The 24,770-nt window shown below is 45.6% G+C and overlaps 1 protein-coding gene across 1 annotated transcript in view; it reads left to right on the top strand.

Annotated features, from left to right (window-relative positions):
• Positions 1 to 24,770, top strand: part of EFHC2 (EF-hand domain containing 2) — a 69,017-nt gene that overhangs the window by 5,696 nt on the left and 38,551 nt on the right. Inside the window, exons 3-4 of the mRNA XM_060234173.1 lie at positions 9,852 to 10,002; positions 14,332 to 14,555. Coding sequence (XP_060090156.1) covers positions 9,852 to 10,002; positions 14,332 to 14,555 — 375 coding nt within the window. The remainder of the gene's footprint in view (positions 1 to 9,851; positions 10,003 to 14,331; positions 14,556 to 24,770) is intronic.

Below are 24,770 nucleotides of genomic sequence, written 5' to 3'. Positions count from 1 at the left end.
TTGTGTAGCTACATCTGTTGAATAGAGGTCTGCTGCCTCAAAATAAGTCAAGTTTTGTTTCGGTACTACCTGCATCTGCCAACATAGGACATCTGGATTCAGCAGGACTTTGTACCAACATGAATCTTCAGCATCCAGGATATGGACTTTCGCTTTAAGTGGCAGACTTTTGACCTATATTATGAAGTTTTTTGTAATTTTGTTATTGGGTTTTTGATAAGTATTATAAAGAGTGTATTTCATTAGTGTAAATGAATACATAGGAGCAAGTGGACAAGAAAAATATGTGTAGCATGATAATTTGAAGTATATGTCACACAATGGTTTCTTTGTTTCACCCACCTGGGGATTGACAACCCTATGTAGAACCAATCAGAAATCTAAAAACAACTGAAACAAAGCATAGGCAGCAGTCTTAAACACAATACATTAAATGATACAGAAATTGTATAGTGGGATCCTAGTTTCAGTAGCATAGACCACAGTCCCAAATAATTTATTTAAGTAATGTAGTGACTTCCTTAGTATAGTGCAACTCTATTGCCTGTGTAAAAAAACTCTGTTGAATAATTCAGTTTTGCATAGTTTGCAGAAAGCCAATTCTGGCTTTGACACAGGTCACAGGTCTGCAATAATGTGATTTCTTGTCATATGGCTGAGAAACAAACAAAAAAGGATACCACCCGACCACCCTTTCCATTGTTACCACGCAGCAGTAATCTAAATGATCAACCATGGGGACTGACTACTACACAGCAGTGTGTTAAGGGTGGATGTTTAGACAAAATTCTCCAGCACACACACACACACATAAGAATATAAGAACATAAGAGAAGCCATGTTGGATCAGGCCAATGGCCCATCCAGTCCAACACTTTGTGTCTCACAGTGGCAAAAATTTTATATATATTTTTTATATTTTTATATTTTATGTATATATATATATACACACACACATATACACACTGTGGCTAATAGCCACTGATGGATCTCTGCTCCATATTTTTATCTAACCCCCTCTTGAAGCAGGCTATGCTTGTAAGCTGCTACTATCTCCTGTGGCAGTGAATTCCACATGTTAATCACCCTTTGGGTGAAGAAGTACCTCCTTTTATCCATTCTAACTTGACTGCTCAGCAATTTCATTGAATGCTCACGAGTTCTTGTATTGCGAGAAAGGGAGAAAAGTACTTCTTTCTCTACCTTTTCCATCCCATGCATAATCTTGTAAACCTCTGTCATGTCACCCCGCAGTCGACGTTTCTCCAAGCTAAAGAGCCCCAAATGTTTTAACCTTTCTTCATAGGGAAAGTGTTCCAAACCTTTAATCATTCTAGTTGGCCTTTTCTGCACTTTTTCCAATGCTATAATATCCTTTTTGAGGTGTGGTGACCAGAATTGTACACAGTATTCTAAATGAGACCGCACCATCAATTTATACAGGGGTATTATGATACTGGCTGATTTGTTTTCAATTCCCTTCCTAACAAATCCCAGCATGGCGTTGGCCTTTTTTATTGCAATCGCACACTGTCTTGACATTTTCAGTGAGTTATCTACCACGACCCCAAGATCTCTCTCTTGGTCAGTCTCTGCCAGTTCACATCCCATCAACTTGTATTTGTAGCTGGGATTCTTGGCCCCAATGTGCATTACTTTGCACTTGGCCACATTGAACCTCATCTGCCACACTGATGCCCACTCACCCAGCCTCAACAGATCCCACACACACAAGGATCCAATTACAGGCATGGCCAAAATGCACTAAGGCTGTCATCTGACCACAGCTATAATGATATATTTTCCAGGGCTGGTGTTAAGATTATATAGACAATGAGGTTCTTTCAGCACTTAAGAAAATCTGTTGTAGCTGAAACAGAGTCTTTTTAGTACGTTGGTGTGGCCAGGAGGCACTGCCTGCCTCATATAGGAGCACCCACAAGCAGTTGGGTCCCCAACTCTGGAAACAAAATGGATGCTGCTTGTCAGAAACAGGCCAAGTGAAGCCACTCTCTGCAAAGGATCAGAGAAATACGTCTGGGCTTGTTCTGATTACAACGTAGGTGTCCTCCTGGTCTGCCTCCTCTCCCCCTCCCAAAGAAATGTTCATAACAAAAGGGTTCATAGGTAAAGTATTGCTCACCTCTTAATCCCGGGCTAGCTGTTATTGGCACATCTGCCTGCCTTCCTGCTACAACTCAGCTTCTTTTGTTTACTCCTATGCTAATATAGACCATGCTGCTAAATCCTTTGTCTTCTATTCTGACCCCTCCTCAGAGTATTGAAACTAAATTAATGCCAGAAATTAAGTTCATCATGACCCATCCTGGCAGACCTGTAGAGTCATTCTCATCTTTTGTTTTGAGTGTGGAATCTATTCAGGCACCCAGGGAAAACCCCATCAGCAACCATTAAAAGCCATCATAGCTCTGGGAGAGTCTCCACCCTTCCAAAGACTATAAAACATGAGAGCAAGTCACACCTCCTTGTTCAATCTGGACACCCAGGTTGTTCTCCCATTACTCTAAGTCAGGGGTGGCTATACTGAGGCTCAGGAGCCATGTGTGGCTCTTTACACACATATTATGTGACTCTTGAAACCCCCACCACCCTCATCGGTCAGCTTGGAGAAGGCATTTCGCTCTTTAAATCACTTCAAGCCAAGCAATCCAGCAGCTTGGATAATACATTTAAAGTTGCTTTCCTTCCTTCCTTCCTTCCTTCCTTCCTTCCTTCCTTCCTTCCTTCCTTCCTTCCTTCCTTCCTTCCTTCCTTTCTTCCTTCCGGCTCTTAAACATCAGATGTTAATGTTTTTCAGCTCTCAAACATCTGATGTTTATTGTATGTGGCTCTTACATTAAGCAAGCTTGGCCACTCCTGCTCTAAGTAATGGGCCTCATGTGGCACGATGGCAGTGCACGTCTCCATCTTTAATTTCTAAATGGACGTCTGCACATCCGGAACAAGTAATATCACCCTCTTTAACAATCCCTAAAATTCCCTATCTCTCACCTCTATTTTCCTAGCCTCTTGATTGTGTGTGTGTATAGTATAGCATGTGTGTGTGATTGTATTTTTACATTTTCTAGTAAACATTTTAAAAACTATTTTTAATTCTGGAGTCTTCTTTCTGAAACTGGACCTCCATATTATTGGTAAAAGATTCCTGCTACAAAATAGCTCTACCTGTGGTCTACCTCTTGCTAATTTCCCAACCCATGGAAACCAGAAGGGCACAATTAGCACAAATTCAAATACAGTTACTTAACTGGACTGTAGTTCATTAGTGAAGTCACATATGGGACAATTCAAGCTTAAAAATGTTTCTCATCAAACTTATTCGTCAGATTATACTGTCCACAAAAGTCAAATATAATGCTGTTTCGAGAGTGCCCTGCTGAGATTGGCAAATCACTGTTCTAAGTTCCCCCCTTCCTTGATGCACAACTTCTGTTAAAATTATTTTTAAAAGAGAGAGGATAAACATTATCACACAAATATGCTGAACACCAGGCACCTGGTGACAGTTTAAGAACATAAGAGAAGCCATGTTAGATCAGGCCAATGGCCCATCCAGTCCAACACTCTGTGTCACACAGTGGCAAAAATTTATACACACACACACACTGTGGCTAATAGCCACTGATGGACCTCTGCTCCATACTTTTATCTAACCCCCTCTTGAAGGTGGCTATGCTTGTGGCCGCCACCACCTCCAAGCATACCAAAATAAATACCAGTTTCCCAAAAGTTCAGTGATTTTTAATCAGATGTTATCTGCAGTGTTCATTTTCTTGCTAATTCGAAAATTCTTCTTACTGAAACTTACCTGCTCCTTTTTGCTATCTGTACTATTAGTTGTTCAATCAGTGCTTATGTGCAGCTTGTCTAATTAGAAAATGAAATCTGTTTATTAAGGGCAGGTTCTGATGAGACTTTACCCTTTACTAGGGTCTTCTGCAGTCCCTTTAGCCATTATCTTTCTATCTTGGTAGCAGAGAACTTTGGCATCCTTTCAGCAGGACATTCTTCCTACCTGCTATGCATGCAACATGATCTTGTAAAAGTTTACTCAGAAATAAGTAGCAAGATGTCCTGTGGGAGTAACTGCCGAATTAAATGTGTATGCCAAGGAATGCTGCCTTAGGACAGCATCTGATGTTATATATCCCTGTGTGCATTTCAAAAGCTCATGTTGGGAGGAAAACAGGAAAAGGACCACTGATGCATATCCCTGCGATATCAAATGGGTTAAACACCATAAAGAGAATAATGTGCCACACAACTCCCAAGGCTAGTTTCCATCTGGTTTTATATTTGTCTCGTTGCCTTTTACAAAGAGCTTTGGCTATTTGCTGAACATTGACTTGTAATTTGAAATCTCAAGTTGGAGGGTGTGGTGTTGGAGTCCATCCTTAGAATCTGCAGACCCAGCTGTAGCAGAACCAATCACATTTTTAAAAATCTACCTTTCCTTCAAGAAAGACAAGCCAGTACAGTACACATGTTTCTGAACTGTATAGAAATTCACAGTGCTTTTGTTTGTACAAAAAACCCAGCAGGAGCTCATTTGCATATTAGGCCACACCACCTGGCCTGAGAACACATGGCTGTGGCATGATGGGTCAGGCCAGCCGGAACCCTGGTCAGACCAGGCGGAGCTCTGCTCATGTGGGCTCTGGCAGAAAAAAAGTCCTGGGAATTCAACAAATAACAACAACAACAATAACACAGTTAAGCACTTCAGCCATGGAATTATTGGGTGGCCTTAAGCAAGCAGTGATTTCTCAGTCTTATCTGTTATGTTGAAATAATACTGCTCTGCTGTGCAAAGCAGTGAGATAATGTACATGAAGTACTTCAAGCAGTTTGTAAAAAATGCTGTGTAACTACAGCAATGTTAGTTTTTTTTACTTAGTCTGCTTTTGGAGGCTAAGGATAACCTAAACCATTTCCTTTTTAAAAAATGCCCTATTTTTAAAAATGCCCTTTCTCCCCCTCAGGATTCATTTTCTTCAGGTTTTCCAGATTTGTCATCTAATTGTTGAACTTTTATTTCTTTTGAAGAACTTTTAGACCCCCTTTTAAATTGTTTTTTAGATTGTAGGCATTTGCTTTGCCCCCCCCCCCCAACATTCTAATTGTAAAGCATCTAGATGCAAATTCCAAATCTATTAACAACAAAAGATAGCCATAATAATAATGTATTGTTACTTGGCATAGGATGGATCAAAGCTTCAGGAGATAAAATGGGAAATCATTTTGGAAAATCTCAAATGCTTTTTAAATACTAAACTGGAATACAAGGTAGGGGTTAGATAACAAGAGGGGTGTTAAAGAAGCCTAGTGTAACTCATGTTTGAGGTCTTTGCTGCAATTAAACCCTCAAACCTGGTTACAGGACTGTTTGTTTTGATGACTACGATATAGCATTTGCCTACTAGCAACAGCAAGGCATGGCTGCCCCTTCATACTGGATTAATCAAGCCAGCAGGTGGTGCTTAAATAGCATTCTTCTCTTTCACTGCTAACATTATAGATTATATTATACACTTGCACACAGTAACGTGTTTTTAGCAGTTGCAGACATATGAGTTTGATCCAGGTTTAATATTATTTTGTGGCCTTTCTGCATGAACTCTATATTTTTACTAGTTCTTTGGTTTACTATCGTGTGTGTATGTTTAATCTGTTAAAACGATGAATGTATTCCATAGGAATAGACATCTTTGTCAGCTGTATCCAAATAACAGAGAATTATGTAGCACCTGAAAGACTAACAAATGTGATGGCAGAACTGTCATTAGCCATAGTCCATTTTATTAGCTGTGCAAAATTTTAGAAAGGGAATCCAGCAGGACACCTGTCCAAAAACACATTGCAGAAAACAGATGAAAACAGATCCAGTCAATAATCTTGTTAGTTTTTAAGATACCACAAGACTTTGTTGTTTTGAATGCATATAAGAACATGAAGTTTTGCACTTTAAGGTTGTTTTCACATTCTCATGCAATTTGTGCTAAATATGAATGTTGTTAGAGAATCTGGAAGAAAAATCAATTACCGTTTCCCTGAAAATAAGACCTACCCAAAAAATAAGCCCTAGCAGGATTTCTATGCATTTGTTAAATATAAGCCCCACCCTGATAATAAGACCTAGTGATGGGCGTGGCTATGCAGCGTATCTGCATAGCCACGCTATACATTTCGGCACGGAGTGGTAAGGAAGACTGAAATACCTGGAGAGTTATGACAATGTTCCAGAAGATGACTTAACTGTATTTGAATAAATGTAGATTGTTGTATCATACTTAATAAAAAATAAGACATCCCCTGAAAATAAACCTATGTTAGATTTTATATGTTGTAAGCCGCCCTGAGCTGCTTCGGTGGGAAGGGCGGGATATAAATTGAAATATAAATAAATAAGCCCTAGTGTGTCTCTTTGAGAAAAAACAAATATAAGACAGTGTCTTATTTTCGGGGAAACACGGTATATAGTAAGTAAGTAAGTAAGTAAAATTTTATTTATATCCCGCCCTCCCCCGCCAAGCAGGCTCAGGGCGGCTAACAACAGCAAAATAACAATACATTCAACAAAACATTAAATTAACCCCAAACCGATTAATACATTAGTTAAAACAGTTACTAAGTCTAAAAACATTAAGTTAGATCTGGCAGTACTGTTATTGATCGACGCTATGCCTGTCAATTTATGTAATGATGGCGGATCTCCAGACTGGACCATTTTGATGTTTCTTTGTGGACTTGGTCAGCCGTTCATGAATGCCTGTTTGAAAAGGGTGGTCTTGCAGGCCCTGCGGAACTGATCAAGGTTCCGCAGGGCCCGCACCTCCTCTGGGAGTTGATTCCACAAGCATGGGGCCGCGGTGGAGAAGGCCCGTGCATAGGTAGTCCGAAGTTTAACTTCTTTTGGCCCAGGGGTGGTCAATCTGTTTTTACCTACTGACCTCAGTGCTCTCTGGGGCTCATACGGGGAGAGACGGTCCCTCAGGTAGGTCGGTCCTCGGCCATATAGGGCTTTAAAGGTAATCACCAGCACTTTGTACTGGACCCGGTATACAATCGGCAGCCAGTGCAGTTCGCGTAGCCCCGGCCGTATATGCTCCCATCTTGGGAGGCCAAGCAGCAGCCTGGCCGCCGCGTTCTGCACTAGCTGCAATCTCCGGGTCCGGCGCAGAGGCAGCCCCATGTAGAGGGCGTTACAGTAGTCCAATCTTGAGGTGACCGTCGCATGGATCACCGTTGCTAGGTCCCGGCGCTCTAGGTAAGGGGCCAACTGCCTTGCCCGCTTCAGATGAAAAAATGCTGACTTGGCAGTGGCTGTTATCTGGGCCTCCATTGATAATGAAGGCTCCAGTAAAACACCCAAGCTCTTTACCCGCTGCACCGCCTTCAGCGGCACACCGTCAAAGGTCGGGAGAGATATTTCCTTCCCCAGAGCGCCACGACCCACACAGAGAACCTCTGTCTTCGCTGGGTTCAGCTTCAGCCCACTCAGCCTAAGCCATGTTGCAACAGCCTGCAGGGCCTGATCTAGGCTCCCCGGGGCAGAGGCGGGCCGGCCGTCCATTAGCAGATAGAGCTGGGTGTCATCTGCATATTGATGGCAACCCAGCCCAAACCTCCGGACAATCTGGGCAAGGGGGCGCATATAGATGTTAAATAACATCGGGGAGAGAACTGCTCCCTGAGGCACCCCACAATCTAGTGTGCGCCTCTGGGATCGTTCACCCCCAATTGCCACCCTTTGTCCCCGACCCATGAGGAAGGAGGAAAGCCATTGTAAGGCCAACCCCCTAACCCCTATGTCGGCGAGGCGGTGGATCAGCAGCTGATGGTCGACTGTGTCAAATGCAGCCGACAGATCTAATAACATCAGCACTGCCACACCGCCTCGATCCAGTTGCCGTTGGAGGTCATCTACTAAGGCGACCAGGACCGTCTCTGTCCCGTGGCCTGGCCGAAAACCAGACTGGCACGGGTCTAGGACAGAAGCGTCATCTAGAAACCTCTGTAGCTGCAACGCCACTACCCTCTCGATAATTTTACCTAAGAATGGTAAATTAGACACCAGTCGGTAATTTGCCAATTCGGCCGGGTCTGCTGTAGGTTTTTTCAAGAGGGGGCGGACCAAGGCCTCTTTCAGAGGTGTTGGAAAATGCCCCTCTGAGAGGGATCTATTTATGATGTCCCGTAAAGGACATCTAAGCTCCCTCAGGCAAGATTTAATCAGCCAAGAGGGGCAAGGGTCCAAATCGCATGTTGTTGGGCGAGCAGCAGAGATGATTCCATCGACTTCCTCCAGGCTGAGTGGGTCAAAGTGGCCCAGCGTAAAATCCGAAGACAGGTGCGGGGCCTCAATTTCACTCACTGTATCTAATGTGATAGGCAGGTCTTGGCGGAGCGACGAGATTTTATCTGCAAAATATTTCGCAAATGCCTCGCAGCCTATCTCTAATTCTCTAACGTTTGGTTTGCCTTGTGGCAATGTTATTAGATCCCCAATTACTCTAAACAATTGTGCTGGGCGCGAATTTGCAGATGCAATCTTGGCTGCAAAGTATTCTTTCTTTGCAGCCTTGACTGCCATCTCATATGACTTCATAAACGTTCTATAGGATGTTCTCGTCGCTTCGTCCTGACTATGCCTCCACCGCCTCTCTAGTTGTCTGAGCCCTTGTTTCAGCTGGCGTAGCTCCAAGGTATACCATGGGGCCAGCCTCACACGAGGGCGCAGAGGGCGCCGGGGTGCAATTTCATCAATAGCCCTGGATAGTTGGCCCTGCCAAACTTCCACCAGGTCATCGAGGGAATTGCCAATGGGCCAGGGATCCCTCAGGGCTGTTTGGAACCGTTCCGGGTCCATCAAGCCCCGAGGGCGAGCCAAAATAGGCTCTCCGCCCATACAGGGTTGAGGCGACATCTCCATATGGGCCTTAAGGGCTAGGTGATCCGACCATGGAACCGCTTCCACCGCGATATCGTTCACCAAAATCCCGGACGCAAAGATCAGGTCTAATGTGTGCCCGGCCTGATGCGTGGGAGTTGTGACAAATTGAGAGAGCCCCAGTGTCGCCATGGAAGACACTAGATCCATCGCCTGAGTGGAGGCCGTGTCATCGGCATGGACATTGAAGTCGCCCAGGACCATGAGCCCCGGGTACTCCAGCGCCCAGCCCGCCACTGCCTCGAATAGTGATGGTAAGGCGCTGGCTGGTGCGTTGGGCGTACGGTACACCAGCCAGACCGCCAACCCCTCTCCAACATCCCACGTCAGACCGGCACATTCAATGCCGTTGATCTCTGGGGCCGGGAGAGCCCGAAAGGAGTAACCCTCCCGTATGAACAACACCACCCCTCCCCCCCCGTCCGTTATTCCGTGACTGGTGAAAGACCGAGTAACCCGGGGGGGGTCATCTGGGAGAGAGCTACTGTCTCTCCGTCCCGCACCCAGGTCTCGGTCACGCAAGCTAGGTCCACTTCCTGTTGGAGCAGAAACTCCTTGAGGATCGAGGTCTCAATATGTTCCAGTCCATGTTGATTCTGTGTTCACTTTGTAGACCTATTTAAGAAGCAACCATTTTAAATCCTGGCAGCTCAGCCAGGTAAAGCACCAGACTGAAATCCAAACTTCCAGCCCCGAATGCTTGCTTGTTTATTTACTTCATTTATACCACTCCTTTCTCCCCAATGAGGAGTCAAAGTGGCTTACAGTGTTTCCCTCTCCTCCATTTTAGCTTGTACATTTATACTGCCTTACTTAAGTTAAATTCTTTGCTTATAACACATTGAGTATTGATTTTGTTGATGTTGTGCTTTCTATACAGGTATTGTCTTTTGATGCTTATTTTGATGAAGAAGTTCCTGACAAAAATCAAGAGCTGTACAGAATAAGACACTGCAAAATATATTTCTACCTGGACGATGACACAATTCAGGTGGTTGAACCCCAGGTGATGAATAGTGGAATCCCACAAGGTAACATTAGTAAGAATGGATTTACATATAGGCTGCCAAATGGAAGGACTAAGGGGGGGCCCTTGAGACTTCTGGGGGTCCGTTGAGCAAGGTGCCACTGGGGGTTAGTAGCAACAGTCTGTCTAATTTAGCATCTTGTATATGAGATAAGCAGCATAGTGTGGTGGTTAAGAGCAGTGGACTCTAATCTGGAAAACTGGGTTTGATTCCCCACTCCTCCACATGAGGGCAGCTGGGTGACTGTGGGCGAGGCACAGTTCTCTCAGAATTCTCTCAGCTCCATCTAACAAAGTGCTTGTTATAGGGAAAAGAAGGGAATGTGATTGTTTGAGACTCCTTAAGATAAGAGAAAACCGGAGTATAAAAACCTAAACTCTGTTCTTTGTCTGAAAGTGAAAATGGCTCAAATGGGGTATGAAGGAAGACCCAGAGGAAATATCCTTCCTAGGTTCCTTGTTGGCAGCTCTGTTAAGGCATCTGATATTTCCAAAAGTGGGATTTCTACTTTTTTTTTTTTAAAAAAATATCTTATCTGAATTGAGTCTTTGACTGAAACTATACAAAATATATTGCGAAATTTTAATATTTTATGCATTTGTCCATGGATTTCTTGTTGATGCGCCAGTGCTTAGTGAGGGTGGTCTTTAGTGACGCAAAGAATGAAGGCTTGCACACAGCAGTGATAAAACCACTATATACAGTTTATTTACACCTCCACTCTCCAAACCAACAGAATGGTCCGCTGCAACTCCACCATACATATCCCACACACAGTAAAGTGTCTTTGTACATTTATACAAACCATCCACCAAGGTTACCAATCAGCTTGCTGCTGAGTCATGCTGACATTGTCCAGGCTGATGCAGTCTGGCAACCAGCCACCTTCTGTCACTTAGATGATCTACCTGGCAGATCTGTTACTTTCACTTTTCCCAGCATGTGCATAGAAACTGCTTGGCTTTGATTATAGTGACAGTGGGCACCAACTTCTAATAGACAGCTGTAGCCCTCTCTTCTCTGCTGTCATAGGGAACTGTCTTATGGCATATGTAAAATCTGTAAGTACTAGAAGTAAACCTACTGAACTAGAAAAATCACTGTGTAACCAAAATTATAAAATTAATTATAGGATGTTTTGAAAGTCATTAATTTATAATTGCCATAAATTGAAAGTGAGTTGATGAACATAACATACACCCCCAAAATGAATCTACAGCTCATTGGGTCTCAATCACAGATCAGGACTAAATCATAGTTTGTAATGACAATTGTAAATATCAGATCAAAATGCACATAAATCAAGGAAAGACAGAACAATAACCTTGAAAGATAGTACAAATCCCAGTTATCTTTCTGAACTCAGAATGCTTTTGCGAGTGATAATTAAAAAAAGATCCATGATCAGGGTTGGATAACACATGAGGAGATTTATACTACATCATCTCCTGTTAGCTGAACCCCAGCTAACTGATGTTATCTGGTATGGAAACCTTGGGGGCTAGTCTTTTTTTCCTAGTGTAGTCCAGCTCTCACAATCCAGAGCAGTTAAGAAGGAGTTGGCCAACTTCCCCAAGGTCAGCCAGTTATACAGGAGAGAGAAGCTGCCTGCTAGCAGGCTTCCCCCAAGGATGAAAAGAAAAGTACAGTCAGGCACATAAGGCTGCAGTCAGATCCCCCAGCTCCAGTGAATCACTGACTCTCTTAAGGCATCCGATATTTCCAAATGCTCCAGAAAATTGGCACTGTATATATTTATAATCAGGGTATCTTTGTTGGAAGAGGATAATGGAGCATACAGGCCATTAGGTGAAAAGGAAAAATGTGGTCAAAAAGTGTTTTTTGTTCCACTGCCTGGGAACAATTTTTTCTCAGTGGACTAAGGTAACCCTACTGGCCTTGGCCTAAATGTTCTCCAAACAAAAATTTCCAGCAGTTTATTGTCAAGATATATTTAAAAACACAAACCTAAAATCAGTTTTGAACCTTACTGCTTTAAGATTTTGTGGGTTTTGCCTACTTTGAGGCTGACTGGGCTCCAGATCACTGGAGTGTAGTAAAGTAATTAATTGAAGCATGGGCCAAACTTTATCTGCCCACATCTTTGCCTCTCTGGACAAACATAATTCTTTGCAAGCACAGATTAATCCCTTTTTAAATTTAATTTAATTTTTGGATTTATATCCCACCCTATCCCACAAGCAGGCTCATATCAAATCCATATAAAATACAAATGCATATTTACAATAATTTATTTTAAAACAATGACAACAATATGTTTTTACAGGAATAGCAGTATTTGGCTTAGTGGTAACATTACAGAGAAACAGCATACACAAAGCTAGTACATACAATCATAACACACACATTTTAATGTTTTAAAGGAAGGTATATTTATTTGCAAGATAAGATAAAATCAGAAAAGAAGGAAATGAATATCCTTGCTATTTGAATTTGTCACTGCAGGCCTTTTTGGGAAGCATCCAGTGGTAGTTTTCCTCATCTGGTAGTATAGGAATGACCTGCTGTTCACCAGCATTATTTCATTGCTTTATGCAGATAGCAGGATACCGGTCCATGCCAAACTCCGAGTGGATCCATTTATACTTTGCTGCAAGCTTAGCCCATTCAAGAGCTTATAGCCTATCTAAAAACTTGCCAAATGTTAAAGGAACATCTTGCAGATCTTTGACAAAAGCCAAGCTTTGTAAAATTATTACATTTTCTGGAAAGCTATCAACAACAATCTGTTCTTCTAGCCAGAAAGAACATCAAATGGAGCTGATTTGTGGGGGATAGGCCAAGATGCTATAAGCACAAGAAGGATATAAAACTACTTACAACAAGTAGCAAAGGGCTTCCTTAAAATAAGTTTACCTTGCAAATAGTTATAACTAAAACAATCCCTGCACACTCTTTGATGATGATTTTTTTTTTTAGCATGAATGCACTTTTATGTATTATCTCCTCCCGCCCACCCCCTCGCACGGCAAAATTGTTACTGGACTAGGCTTGTCAGATAGGGATGCCAGACCCCCTGGTGCAGCTAAGGGTCCGCTGCTGCCAGGCACCACAGCTTTGCTGTGGATCAGCTGACCAAAAAATGAGGGTGGAATACCTGACATTTCAGTGATGTGCCTACATGACTGCAATGAGACCCAGAAGTGATGTAGGCACATTGGAGACGTTGGAATAAAGCTCTGGTTTTGGGGCAAAAACTCTATGGTAGAAGCTAATTCTACCCAAATTCTGCCAGAAAACCAGAATGTTGCCACATCTCTGACATGCCTGTGACACTTCCAGTTCATATTGGAAGTTACATGGGCACGTCACTGAAATGTGTGAAGAAATTCCCAGCTCCCAGTATGATCACCCCCAATCCCCCACTGGCGACCCAGAGGGTTGCTCTATCGTCAGTTAGATCAAAGCTTACTAAGAATACATCTCAGTGCACACAAAAACAATATGCAAATAAAAATAAAGACATTAAATAAGAGAAATAAAAGAATTGGTTTGGGTGAATTTCTTATCTCCATCCTAAAGTGGAAATATTTAGGAATTACTAACGGAGTCTGCTGACTATACACAGTGGTTCTAATTGCTCTTTAGGAATGAAATTTCTGGCTTGGCTATAGCCAGTGTTAACTGTTTCACTCTTAACTTTTTAAGCTTTATTTTATTTTATCAAATTTATATCCTGCCCTCCCCTGATGGGCTCAGGGCGGCTAACAACAGTTAAAAACAAACATAAAATATTAAAGAATAAAATATATAATAAAAACATTTACATGCATATTACAATCCATTCATTAAAAGTCCAAGATGGCAAGTTTTTGATTTCCATTATGTTAGTTCAGTGAGATTGTCAGTGCTGTGGAATAATAGCCACCTCCCCATTAACCGTTGAAGGTGAGTTTGAACAATTCAGTCTTACAGGCCCTGCGGAACTGTGGCAGATTCCTCAGGGCCCTGTTTTCGGGGAGGGCATTCCACTGAGCGGGGTCTATTACCAAGAATGCTCTGGCTCTGGTGGTGGACAATCAAGCTTCTTTTGGTCCAGGGATCTTAAGGAGATTCTGAGCCCCTGAACGTAGTGCTCTCTGGGGTACGTATGGAGAAAGGCAGTCCTAAAGGTAGACAGGTCCCAGGCCATATAGGGCTTTAAAGGTTATAACCAGCACCTTGAAGTGAATGTGGAGTGTCACAGTCAACCAGTGTAACGCTTCCAGCACAGGTATTTAGAACAATATTTTATATACTCATAACATTAGTATGAACATAGACTTTGGATCAAAGATCTTAACTGCATTTTGCACCCATTACTCTATATAGGAACTCTTATTCGGCGTCATCGGATTCCACTTCCACCTCCAGATGAAGATCAGTTCTATACCGTGGATTATTTTAACCTTGACAGAGATGTGATCTTTTATGGTAGAAGGTATAAGATCATAGATTGTGATCAGTTCACCAAGCATTTTTTAAGGAAGATGGGAGTCAGACTAAATCCTTCAGTAAATCGTCCAGAAGATCCCTATACCAAAGAGCGTCAAAAGGTAAGATACTGGCTAGTGAAACTAGGTTGCGGTGCTAAAGCAATCAAAAATCTTTATACAGTGTATAAAAGATGAAATAATGAGTAAATTTAAAATACAGAGATAATACATTTGCAACTATATATTTCTTATCAAGAGAAATAAATTCCAGTAAGACTCATACATCCTAACAGGCCATATAATACAATAACATCTATTTTGCATATTTTCTTAAGTGAACAGCAAAACTCTTTTTCTGTTGAAGGGCCAAAGAACAAAGAAGCAAAATTGTATCAAATTTGTTTCTGCATAGTGTTCTGTTTATCATTTATCATTGCAAAATTGGATGGTTTCAGAGGTAAATGAGATTTTAGTAAATATGATTTGTTTGTTGTGTGTTACACAAAATTTCAGATATTAATCAGTATCTATTAGATAGCAGGGGTGGGCTTTCAGCCCACATCTCTCCCTGAACAGCTGGAAAAATAGCTGGAAAATACCTTATCAGTATTTATTGGCTATTCTTTCCACCAAATATAGAGGGAGGGGTGTATTTTCAAGGCTATCCCGCAGTCTCTTCCAAAGTCAAAATTCAGGATAAAGGAAAGAGAATGAAAACAAGATATTGGGAAAGTAATGGAGGAAGCAGGGAACTGAAAAATGGGAAAATAGAGGGAGCAGGGAACTGAAAAATGGGAAAGAAAAAAAGGGATTAAAGGAACAGTAGATCAAAGGATAGAAGAATGAGGAAAATATTCTTTAGGTTAAGCAGCAATAAACAGAAAAGGGAAAGGGGGCAGAGGAGTAACCGAAGGACAAAATTGACAGGAGACTGATAGAAAAAAGATGTAGGACAGTGGAGAGGAGGGGATATGTTTATCTATGTTGAAACTATTAGTTTGGCCTGCTGTACCATCAGAGAATTTATTTATTTATTTAATTTATATCCCGCCCTCCCCATCAAGACAGGCTCAGGGTGGCTAACAATATGAGGGTCAGCAATAGCATGCCCAACTATTTAACAGTAAATATAAACAATATTAAATATTAAATTAACATTAAATAAAATTATTAAATTTAATTAACATTAAATAAAATGTTAAAACATTAAAACATTTAAAACATCTGGTGCTAATTTGATGTATCCGAACAAGATATTAGTGGTGGTAATCAGACTGGTCGATTTTTAAACTTCTGGAGGTCCCAGACAATCCACTGGTGGTGTTTCTGGGCCCAATCCATCACTGTAGATGGCATTATGAAAAAGCGTGGTGGAAGAGTGCAGTTTTGCAGGCCCTGCGGAACTGTGTGAGCTCTCGCAGGGCCCTCACCTCCTCCGGCAACTCATTCCACCAGATAGGAGCAGCTATGAAAAAGGCCCTGGCTCTTGTTGATGCAAGCCTAGCTTCTTTGATGCTGGGGACCATCAACCGGTTCTGGGTTCCGGACCGAAGTGCTCGCTGGGACATATATGGGGAAAAAGGGTCCCTAAGGTATGCAGGACCCTGGCCATATAGGGCTTTAAAGGTGATAACCAGCACCTTGAAGCAAATCCGGTACACTATCAGTAGCCAGTGCAGTGCTTTCAGCACAGACCGAATGTGCTCCAGTAAAAACTTCTATTAACAAACTGGCTGCAGCATTCTGCATTAGCTGGAGTTGCCGGATTTGGTACAAGGGCAGCCCCATGTAGAGGGTATTGCAGTAATCTAATCTCGAGGTGACCGTAGCATGGATCACAGTAGCTAAGTTGTCACGATCAAGAAAGGAAACCAACTGCCTTACCATCCGCAGATGGTAAAAAGCTGACAGTGGCAGCTACTTGGGCCTCCATTGTTAAGGAGGCATCCAAGAGCACTCCTAAGCTTTTAACCTTGGGCGTCAGCATAAGCTGCACCCCATGGAAGGTCAGTAAACACATCTCCGGTCCCAGACCGTGGCAGCTTAGGTACAGGACCTCTGTCTTCGTTGGATTTAATTTCAGTCCACTCAGCCTGAGCCACCCCACCACAGCTTGTAATGCTGTGGACAGATCTTCTAGGGTGGAATCGGACTGGCCACCCATCATCAGGTAGAGCTGGGTGTCATCAGCGTACTGGTGACAACCCAGTCCATGCCTCTGGGCAACCTGGGCGAGGGGGCATGTGTAGATGTTAAATAACATCGGAGAAAGAACTGCTCCCTGCGGCACTCCACAAATAAGTGGGTGTTGTCGGAATAGTTCTTCCCCTAGTGCCACCCTCTGTCCCTGACCCTGGAGAAAGGAGGAAAGCTACTGCAAGGCTAACCCCTGGATTCCAGCGCTGGCAAGGTGACAGGTCAGAAACTGATGATCAACCATGTCGAACGCTGCCAACAGGTCATATACTTATCTTAGAATGGTCATATATATTCTTATCCAAGTGGAAAAGATGAGTTATGGAAGTTGAAAGTCAGAGCAGTAGCATCCAGAGAAGAGGAAAGTTGGTTTTGATTGACTATCTGACAGAACGGACTCTCTGAAGTTGGGTATCATTGGATGCTGAGAGGTGAGGACAGAATTTCATATACTAATTCATGAAAGCCAGCCCAGTGTTTGTCTTCAGCTTTCTGGTATATAAAACAGATCAGCAGAAATCACACTATGTGAATTTTCTGATTATCTAAACAGCTTGTTCCCATATATCCATTTTTAACAGAATTCCATTTAAATGACATTCCTGCTTATTCTGCTGAACATGTTACCAATCACTGTGTTGTGCTGAATGAGGTTGTAATGTATTCATAGCAAGTTTGTTTTAAGGCCTGGAAGACAAGCATTGTGATAAATGGACACTCTAGGGAGAGATTAGGTGGAATAAATCTATCCTACTGACATTTCTTGGCCAGGCTTATACTTCCTTCTCCTGCATATTTACTGAAGATATTTATTGTAATTTGTTAAAACCAAGCTGTAGTTTAAAATTTCTGTATGAACAAGCAAAACTGCTATCATTCCTATTTTTGAAATACATATCAGGATGGGTTGTCTTCTACTCCTGTCTTCTAAGAGGCTGGTTTTGTTGGGATCCTTGTTGTAAGCTTAACAGAAGAGACTTTCCGATTAATAATACCACTTTCTGTGTTACCATTTGTCCTCTCCTTTGACAAATGATTTTGCAAGGCAAGCTGATCTCTAAAAATAGATTTCCAAGTACTTTTAGCCCCTTCTGATTTTCACAGACCCTATAAGGCAGCTAACAGATTTAGGATTGCCAGGTCTGTGTTGGAAAATACCAGGAGACTTTGGGGATGGAGCTGGGAGAGGGCAGGGTTTGGGGAGAGGATGAGCCTCAGCATGGTACAATCAGGGCCGGTGCCAGGCTTTTTGGTGGCCTAGGTAAGGCTGCCTAGCCCCCTTCCCCCAAGTGGAGAAAGAAAGAAAGGAGGACCCTACTAAGATCCTACATCAGCTGCACATGCAGTCATCTCCTCCACCCCAGGCTGCAGTGCTAGCAAGCAACCGTGCTCCAGGGGAAGAAACACCAATGAAACTCTCCTATGGTGATTACCCCCAATCCATCAAGAACGTGCAAGTGACAGGGAGGGGAGAAACGTCATTCTGCCTCACCAACACCCAACAAGTCTCCCTCCCTCACATGCACAACCCAAGTCAAGCCCAGAGAAAAATCTCTATTCCTTTCACTGAGCAAGCCCTGATTTTTCTTGCAGATAAGAAGCAGCCCTGGCAACCTTGCCCACCTTCCCTAGGTGACTCACCGCCACTTTTTCTCCCACATGCCCTTCTTTCTGATTCCTCTCCCCTCTCCCTTGGTGCCTCAGTTATAGCAGCCACACCTCCCCCTGTAAGAAGACTAATTCTCCCCTTGTGGGTGTATACCCACAAGCTCCTGTTTGCCTTTTCTCCCTCTTCTAAAGTAACGGACACAGGCCTTCAAGAGAAGTGTATTGCACATATGCACAACCTTCCTCTTTTCCATTATCTAACAGCTGACAGGGAGAGAGGGGGCTCCCAGATGATTGGACATCAAAATATTATCAGTTGTATAATAGCATAATGATGCTCACTGCCAATTACTTAGAAGCAATGTGAAATTTATCCATACATGTGCACACATGCAAACACACACACACACACACACCTGCTGAGTTATGACTTCTACCATTATCTTCTGTTTTATTGATGTGACATTTTCTGCAGGAATTATCAAAGTAGTGCTTTCAGTAGTGAAAGCACATTTCTCATGGCCCATGCAAGATCACTATCAGTGTAGTCCTACATAGAGTTACTCCACTAAGGCCACTGAAGTAATTTCACAGGATTGCACTGCATATCTCCCACACATAGAGATCTGATTTCCAAAGTATGGCCCAGATTCAAAAACCCATGGAATGATTTCGGTTTTTAAAGGGTCTTTAAAGGAAACTGTCCTTAGTGCTATGTGTAGCATGATCCTTCCTTCCTTTCCAAGAGGGGCAAGGTCTGCTTCCATCTTCTGAGAGTAGAGCAGGTGTAATTGGGGTATGTGGGGGGAGTTTTTTGTGAATTTTCTGCATTGTGCAGGGGGCTGGACTAGATTACTCTGAGGTCCCTTCCAACTCTATAACCAATTTCTCACTAGCATTTTTCTGCCCCCCCCAAGGTTTTGTTTCCCCCAGTGCAAGAGATCAATTTCCCACCAGTCACTCCACGGGCACATTTTAATGTGAGGTTCCCTCCAGATCTTCTTCGTGGTCTCTGTGCTTCACACTCATGGGATAGTGCGCCTGCGCCGATCCCCGAATCGGTACCTGAAAAAGCCCGGGATTTTTTCGCGCTCGGAGCCAATGGGCATGCGCAGGCATCCCAATGCGCATGCCCGCCAGCGCGGGGATCCCGCCAGTTCCTTTCTGACCGCCGCGCTAGAGAGGTTCCCTTTCTGCTTCTCCGGTCGGTGAGAGTATTTTTTTCTCTCGTTCTAGCCCGTTGGCCTTTGTAAATAGTTAGTTAGTTATTAGTATAGTTAGTGATAGTTAGTAAAAAAAAAAAAGCGTTTCGTTGTCCGGCGGACTACCCCTTGGGGTATTCCGCTTTCGCTTTCCCCCGCCTTTCTCTCAGGCGTTTCTGAGCAGAAAGAAATTGTTTTTTCGTGCGACTGCCTATGGAAAGTCGCTGGGGGTTTTTCAAGCGCTGCCGTGCTTGCGGGAAGAAGATTGCCCCTCCGGACGGCCATTCTCTGTGCCTCTTGTGCTTGGGAGAGTCGCACAGAGTAGAGTCGTGCCCGCATTGCCTTCGGTTCTCGAAACAGACCAGGAAGAACCGTGCGGCTCGATTATCGGCGGCGTTAACCGAATCGGCGCTTCGACCTCATCGACCGATGGAGGGATCGGCACCGAAATCGACTGACACCCCGGCACAGGAGCTCGCATCGGCCGATCCCGACTTTAGAACTGCTGGAAGAGCGTGGCTCCACAAAACGTTCCCGTGAGGGCTTGGTGGATACGCCCGCTAAGAAACGCCGTGAGGACTCGGGGACCCGAGCTCCGAAAAAGGCGAAATCGAAGGAGAAGCGTAAGCGACCTCGCACTCCTTCCCCGTCGGGTGGCGCATCGACATCGGCAAACCCGCCGAAAACGATTCGGGTTTCCCCGCGCCGAAGCCCAGTAGCCCAACAACGCCTGTCGGGGTCGGAGCAGGAGCCGGAGATTGACCTCACCCAACGGTCTTCGTCTTCGGGCTCAGGTCGTCGATCGATCAGCGATTCGGCGTCGGAAGTGGATGCTTCGGCACCGGTCATAGACCCGCCATTCAAGCCCCGACCCAGGCGGGATCCACACTATACCCCGCACCGCTTCCCGATACCACCATGGGAGCAGCGTCGGTGGCAGCCTCCCTACTCCCGGTATGAATCCTGCCGTTGGTACCCGGAGGACTACCAAGACTGGGAGCAAGCTTCGGAGTTCTCTTCGGTGTCGAGGGTCTCGCATCGTTCCCGGAAGGCATCGGCGTCGGCGTCGGTTCCCCCGGATCGACAGCTCGTTCCGGTCGAAGCCCCTCGTAGGCTACAGCCGCTTCAACCTCCACCGAGAGAGTCGACCCCGATCCTGTCAGAGCATTCCACTCATCAGGATTCTTCATTGGAGTCGGACGGTGAAGTCCACGACTTAGACCCTTCACCGGTCTCCCAGACGGCTGAGGATCTTCCGATTTCGCCTTCGGAGGATCTAAAGTCTTATGGGGACCTTGTGAAACGCATCGCTGCCACCCTTCGATTACCCGTGACCCAGCCTGAACCCGTAGTGGACGACAACGTGTTCGACATAATGCAGAAGAACACGTCCACTGCGGTCGCTCTACCGGTTACCAAGGTGATCCTTCGAGTGGTCAAGGAACCTTGGAGCAAACCATCTTCGACGCCGGTGTCATCCAAACGTCTGGACCACATGTATAGGGTCCAGGAGACGGGGGCTGAATTCTTATTCACCCATCCACGCCCTAACTCGGTGGTAGTCTCCTCCTCCTCGAAGGCCAGGAAGGTTCACTCCGCTCCACCGGACAAAGAAGGGAGGAAGATCGACGGAATGGGCCGCAAGGTCTACTCAGCTGGGGCACTCGGTATAAAAATATCTAACTATGCAGCCTGCATGGCTAGGTATCAGTATGCCATGCTGGAACAACTTGCCCCGTTCCTCTCTTCTCTAAGTGAGGACAAAAAGGCCGCTGCAACCAAGCTGCAGAAAGAAGGTCTCGCTGTGGCCAGACAACAACTGGTTGCAGCGAAACACATGGTGGAAGCCTCAGCCAAACAGATCACCTCTCCAGTCTGCATTAGGCGTCACTCCTGGCTTCGGTCTACGGCACTCCACCAAGATACAAAAACCTTTATCGAGGACCTGCCTTTTGAGGGTGACGGGCTCTTCAGCACCACAACTGACACGGCGCTGCAAGAGTTCGACAAGAGCGTCAAGACCTCCAAGAACTTGGGCGTCCAATCCACCCCCAAAACTTCTAGGTCCAAGCAGTGGCCTAAGCCCTGGACCAAGAAGCCCTATCAAAGGTTCTCCCGTGATCAATGGCGTCCCCGGCCTGCACAGCCTGAACGACCCTCCTTCTCTGGTAACGGCAGGAACCGTTACGGGGCCCAGCCCTCCAGCAAGTCTAAGGGGGCTCGTCCTCAGAAGCAGGGGGGTTGACTTCCTGCAAGCACGCGTCATTGTTCCCACTGTTGGCTCTTCCATCCGCCTACGCCCTTTCCTGCCTGCCTGGGAGTTGATCTCCACAGACAGGTGGGCACTGTCCATCGTAAAAGAGGGCTACAAAATAGAGTTTGTTCAGACCCCAAACCAGTCCGTGGTAGTTACCACTCCCCCTTCCCCACCTCTGCTGGCGGAGGTGAACAACCTCCTACAGAAACAAGCCATAGAGGTGGTTCCGCCGGAGGCCAGGACAGGAGGCTTCTACTCCCGTTACTTCCTGGTCCCCAAACGGGACGGGGGTTTGAGGCCTATCATGGACCTTCGGAGTCTGAACAAATTCATTCTGTACCAGAAGTTCAGAATGGCTACCCTGCAAACTATCCTGCCCCTCATCAATCAGGGAGACTGGATGGCGACCCTGGACCTCAAAGATGCCTACTTTCATGTCAGCATCCACCCTGCGTTCAGGCGTTTCCTAAGGTTTGCAGTGGGTGCTCGGCACTTCCAGTTCAGGGCCCTGCCGTTTGGACTGTCTACCGCTCCTCGGGTGTTCACGAAGCTGATGAGTGTGGTGGCTGCCCGCCTTCGTCTTCAGGGAGTTGTTGTCTTCCCATACATCGACGACTGGCTTCTTGTGGCGAAGTCGAAGGAGAGTTTGACAACGCACATTGCCATCACTCTGCGTCTTCTCGGCACCCTGGGATTGCAGGTCAACCTGGAGAAGTCCCATCTGACTCCATCAAGGACAGTTCAATTCATAGGGGCTCTGCTGGACACAGATCAACACCGAGCATTCCTTCCTTCGCAGAGAGCAAAGGACATCATCAATCTGGTACAGCTTCTCCAAAGGAGGCAGTGGGGCACGGCTCAGCAGCTCCAGCGGATGCTGGGGCTGATGGCTGCGACGACAAGCGTGCTACGTTTCGCAAGACTGCGAATGAGGGGACTGCAACTGTGGTTCTTACGCCATTTTCGTCCGCTCAGAGATTCGCCCTGAAAGAGGTTTTCCATCCCACCCGGGACTATCCAATCTCTGCAATGGTGGGGATTGGAGAGCAACATCTGTCAAGGGGCTCCCTTTCATCTACCAATCCCCACTGTGACTATTGCCACCGACGCTTCCATGTGGGGGTGGGGAGCTCACCTGGAAGACCTATGTGTGGGGGGCCAGTGGCCTCCGAAACTGAGTCGGTGCCATATAAATTACTTGGAACTGCTGGCGGTTCACTTCGCCCTTCGCTTTTTTCGCCCTCTGTTAGCAGGGAAGACTGTGGCACTGCTTACGGACAACACCACTGCCCTGTGTTATATAAACAGACAGGGGGGGACAGTGTCCCGCAGACTGTGCTCGCTGGCGATGGACCTCTGGATGGAGTGCCTCCAGTGGGACATTTTTCTGAAGGCAACACACCTGCCGGGGGTCCTCAACATTCAGGCGGACTCTCTCAGCAGGGGTGGAGCTCTCCCACACGAATGGGAACTGCAATGGCGGTTCCTGTAGCCGGTGTTCCAGCGTTGGGGGTACCCACAGCTAGATGTCTTCGCCACAGCGGAGAACAAAAAGTGCCCCTTGTTCTGTGCCAGGGGAGGTGCGGATCCAGCCTCGCTGGGAGACGGACTCCTTCTTCAGTGGGGGGGGCTGGTTCCTTTACATGTTCCCACCCTTGCCTCTTCTGACAAGGGTAGTCCACAAGTTAGTTCAGGAGAAGCCACGTTGCATCCTGGTGACCCCTTGGTGGCCCCGTCAGAGTTGGTTCTCGATCCTGCTCCAGCAGTCGAGGGGGGTATTTTATCAGTTCCCGACAGATCCGGACCTGTTGTCGGCCCAGGGCGGGCACGTACTCCACCACAATGTGCCCCACCTGAAGCTGACGGCGTGGTTCATCGATCAGTAGGGTTTTCCACCAGGGTCCAGCAAGTCCTCCAAAGCAGCAGGAAGCCTTCCACTCGTGCCTCTTACGAGAGGAAGTGGAAGAAATTCAGTAACTTTGTGGCTGACTCCCCTACGTCGCCTGACTCCGTTGGGCTTTCGGCAATTTTTGAGTTTCTTTTAGCCTTGGTGGATGAGGGGCTGGTATTCTCCTCCATCAAGGTTTATTTGGCGGCTATCTCTGCTTTCCATGTTTCAGTAGAGGGCTACTCTGTTTTTTCTCACCCTCACTCTAAGAGGTTCATGAAGGGACTGTTCCGCCTTCATCCCCCTTCTAGATCCCCTTCACAGTTGTGGGATTTGACTCTGGTTCTGGACAGGTTGACTCGTCGTCCTTTTGAGCCCATGGCAACGTGTTCCTTACAACTTTTGTCCTGGAAGACTGCATTTTTGGTTGCCATCACCTCAGCACGTCGTGCGGGGGAGCTCACGGCGATGCGCTGTGATTACCCCTACCTTGCCTTCAGGGAAGTGGGGGTCTCCCTAGCTCCAGACATTACTTTTCTTCCCAAGGTGGTTTCCCAATTTCATCTTAACTTAGAAGTTTGGTTACCCACGTTTTACCCTAGCCCTTCCTCGGATGAGGAGCGCAGGCTGCATGCCTTAGACGTTAAGCGTGCCCTCTTGTTTTATTTGAATCGTTCACGGGGTTTTCGTGAGGACAACCAACTTTTTGTCTCCTACTCTGCCCCCAAGTTAGGGTCCAAGATTTCGTCTCAAAGGCTTTCCAAGTGGCTCACTGAGACAATTAAACTTTGTTATTTGTTGGCGAAGAAGCCTTTACCTGGACCTGTTCGTGGACACTCCACAAGGGCGATGGCCACGTCGGTGGCATTCCTGAGAGGTGTGTCCCTTTCCGACGTCTGCAAGGCGGCTACCTGGTCTTCTCTGCATGCCTTCATGAAGCACTACGCGCTGGACGTGCATGCTCAGCAGAGGACTCGGTTGGGAGCTGCGGTGCTGCAAGCTGTTTCTTCAGGTTGACCGTCTTCCCACCTCCAGGTATGCTTTGCTTGCTAGTCTCCCATGAGTGTGAAGCACAGAGACCACGAAGAAGATAGACAGGTTGCTTACCTGTAACTGTAGATCTTCGAGTGGTCATCTGTGCATTCACACTACCCGCCCTCCTTCCCCGCTGCTGACGGTCTCCC

This window comes from Heteronotia binoei, chromosome 3 (assembly GCF_032191835.1).
Source record: "Heteronotia binoei isolate CCM8104 ecotype False Entrance Well chromosome 3, APGP_CSIRO_Hbin_v1, whole genome shotgun sequence".
Taxonomy (NCBI): Eukaryota; Metazoa; Chordata; class Lepidosauria; order Squamata; family Gekkonidae; genus Heteronotia; species Heteronotia binoei.
The sequence above is the reverse complement of the archived record's forward strand: the minus strand, read 5'-3'. Positions and strand labels throughout refer to the sequence as shown.